The 3,047-nt window shown below is 45.3% G+C and overlaps 1 protein-coding gene across 1 annotated transcript; it reads left to right on the top strand.

The window, feature by feature from the left end:
* Nucleotides 1-255: 255 nt before the first annotated feature.
* nog2 (noggin 2) lies at nucleotides 256-2,566 on the top strand. Its single transcript, XM_008436413.2, has one exon. The coding sequence runs from the start codon at nucleotides 1,187-1,189 to the stop codon at nucleotides 1,820-1,822; it is 636 nt and encodes a 211-aa protein (XP_008434635.1). The 5' UTR covers nucleotides 256-1,186; the 3' UTR covers nucleotides 1,823-2,566.
* Nucleotides 2,567-3,047: the final 481 nt, after the last annotated feature.

Here is a 3,047-nt window from a genome sequence, read left to right as displayed (position 1 = left end):
TCTCTCCTGATCCTGACAGCGCATTGAAACCATTAGTCTGCTGCTGATGATGAAAGCAGCTTTGAGTTGCCGTTTCTTTCTGCTGAAAGTTCCTCAAACGTCGTTTCTTTTCCTGAAAAACCGGAGCTTTAGGACCCTGCTGATGCGTGTCGTAGAGGCTGATATCCCCACCTCCCCCCCGCCATCCCCGAACCCCCGGGCTGTCAATCAGAGTGAAAGTGGCCGGGGTGGGCAGGCCTCTCTGACACTTTGTACCGGCGGAGGCGGATATTTAACTTGGGACTGCGCTCCTCTCGCTGCAGACGCACACTCCTCTCTCACACACAGTGAAAAGCTCCGGCGCAAAGACTCCTGCAGAAACCCGGTAGGAGCTTCTGTGAGCGGCAGCAGAGAGCAGAGGAGCCGGGAGGAAGGGGGTGTGGAGGTCCCTCAGGAACCCGGAGCGCTCCAGATTGTTGTGGATTGTCTCGTCATGAGTTGCAATTGTTGGTTTTTCTGAGAGGATTCACCAATGCTGCATTCAGACGAACTCTGAACTCTCATTTTCAAGATTTTTGTTTTTGTTTCACCTGAAACCAAAAAAAAAAAAAAAAAAATTAAATCTACGAGTTGGAACATCCTCTGGAAATATGAATGGATCTTATTTGTTGAGCTGAGACTGCGGACAGTGACTGCAGGGAGGACCCCCGCAACCAAACACCGCATGTTCGCGGGACTGCGCGCGCGCTGCTCCGGGACTTTTTGGCAAACATCGGCGCGTCAGGCGACGTGAAGCGCGAGCCGTGCGTAAAAATAACACCTATCTCCAGCTGGTGACAGTCAAAAGTTGGATTTTGCTCCTCATTCATTCCATGCTGCTCTCCTCTCGGCCGCTGTCATCGCCGTTGCTTCCAGGGCCCCCCACCTCCCCCCCACCCCCCAAAAAAAGGGTAACCATGACAACCCGGAGAAACCCAAAGTGAATCCAGGGAGCGGGGTGAGGCAGGAGTCAGCTTGAATACTGAAGTTTTTGCGCTTTTTTGTGCAAATCTGAGCTTCATGTCATCCCAACACAACCGCCTCTAGCTTTGGACTGAACTTATGACGCCTTGCCTTGCAGACAACTGATTAATTATTGCCCCCCCCCCCGCCCCCCTTCCCTTCCCCTTACCCAAAATAGAGAAGAACCGGCACCAAGGAGGGAATAATGGGCCTCTCACCGACGCTCCTGGTTTACGCGCTGGTGTGCGTTCACCTCGGAGTCTCCCAGCATTTCTTCCGCCTCCGTCCGCTGCCCAGCGAGCACCTCCCCGTCCCCGACCTGAAGGAGGACCCGGACCCGGAGTACGACCCCCGGGAGCAGGACTTGGCCGAGAAGCCGCTGCGGAAGAAGCTGGGCAGCCACTTCGACCCCAACTTCATGGCCGTCAGCGCGCCGCTGCCGGTCAACCTCACCTCCCCGGACGCCCAGTGGAAGCCGCCGGGCCACATGCCCAACGAGATTAAAAAGCTGGACCTCACAGAGACCCCCTACGGGAAGCGGTTAAAAGTGGGCAAGAAAGCGCGGAGGAAATTCCTGCAGCTTCTGTGGACCTACACGTACTGCCCCGTGGTGTACACCTGGAAGGACCTGGGCGTGAGGTTCTGGCCGCGCTACATCAAGGAGGGGAACTGCTCCTCCGAGCGCTCCTGCTCCTTCCCGGAGGGCATGTCCTGCAAGCCCGTCAAGTCCATCAGCAAGACGTTCCTGCGGTGGTACTGCCAGGGCTTTCTAAGACAGAAATACTGTACGTGGATACAGGTGCAATACCCAATCATCTCAGAGTGCAAGTGTTCGTGCTGAGTTTACTCCAAGGAAGCGGACTGGAAATACAGTTTCAATTGCACTGTTAACTCTCTACAGAGGTGGGCACCATAGCAGATCTATTTTTTTATATGGCATTTAAGTGAAATACCAACAATGTACATATTTAAGGGAGAGAAAAAAAATGCAGCTATTTTTTCTAACTGAACTTGGACCATATTCAAACATTGTTTTGTTTTGTTTTTTTTTTCCTCCGGGAGCACTTCACGAGGAAGAGCTTTTTTATATAAATATATTTTTATGAGACATTGATGAAGGAATTCATAATATGCTACACTTCTCCAAGAGGTGACCTTTTTTTGTCAACTGAACAATGATGCTGTTTGTTATTTCACTGCAATGCTGCCTAGAGTTTTTGTATAATATTAATATCAATATTAATTAAACTGTAAAAAAGTTGAGGTTAAAGATATATAAATATATATATATATATATAAATATATATATATAAAGGCGTGAACTCAGCTTTTCTTTTCTTTTTTGAATACTTAGTATTGTAGGAATAAGCAAATCTGTATGTTTTATTTATTATTTTAACGATTTGTGAGTATAGAGCATAAGGAAAGAGAATAGCAAAATATTACCAGAAAAAAAATATGGAAGATGTCTACTTGAATATTTCTAAAAGTGACAAAAAAAAAGAAATAAAAGAAAAAAGTAAGGCATATCAGTGTATATGTTATGGTTACACGTGTTAGCAATAAAGTCTATCTTTTCAACGTGTTTTAGTGTCAAAAAATGTTGCTTAAAAGAGTGTCTGTGCAGAGGGGGTGTGTACACTGTAAAAAAAGACATCCCAAGATGTCAAGTTTAGTCCAAAAAAAGAAGTTTGAGTTAGGGTTGAGTCAGAGCCTCTAAAAATAGAAATCACATTATCAAAACTTTACTTTCACTAAATCATCAAAACATACTGCTAAAATTACTACATTAAGTCGGATTTTTAAGTGCAGGATCCATAATCAGCACTGCAAAAATGATCAAACCTGCCATAAAAATGTTGCTTTAAAAAGTATTTTGTATCCAGAGGGGGCATGTACTGTAAAAAATAAGTAGTAAACCTTAGTCTGTTAATTTTACACTCGTAAAACAATCTGTTAGAACTTCACAATTAACTTAATCGATGTTTCTGAGTATATGTTTTGTAAATTTAACAGCTAAAAGACACTCATCGAAGTTTGTTATTAAAATCTTTGTGGTTTGTTAG

The sequence above is a fragment of the Poecilia reticulata genome, chromosome 19 (genome assembly GCF_904066995.2).
Source record: "Poecilia reticulata chromosome 19, P_reticulata-male-v2, whole genome shotgun sequence".
Taxonomy (NCBI): Eukaryota; Metazoa; Chordata; class Actinopteri; order Cyprinodontiformes; family Poeciliidae; genus Poecilia; species Poecilia reticulata.
Note: the sequence above shows the minus strand (reverse complement) of the source record. Positions and strands in the feature narration are given on the sequence as shown.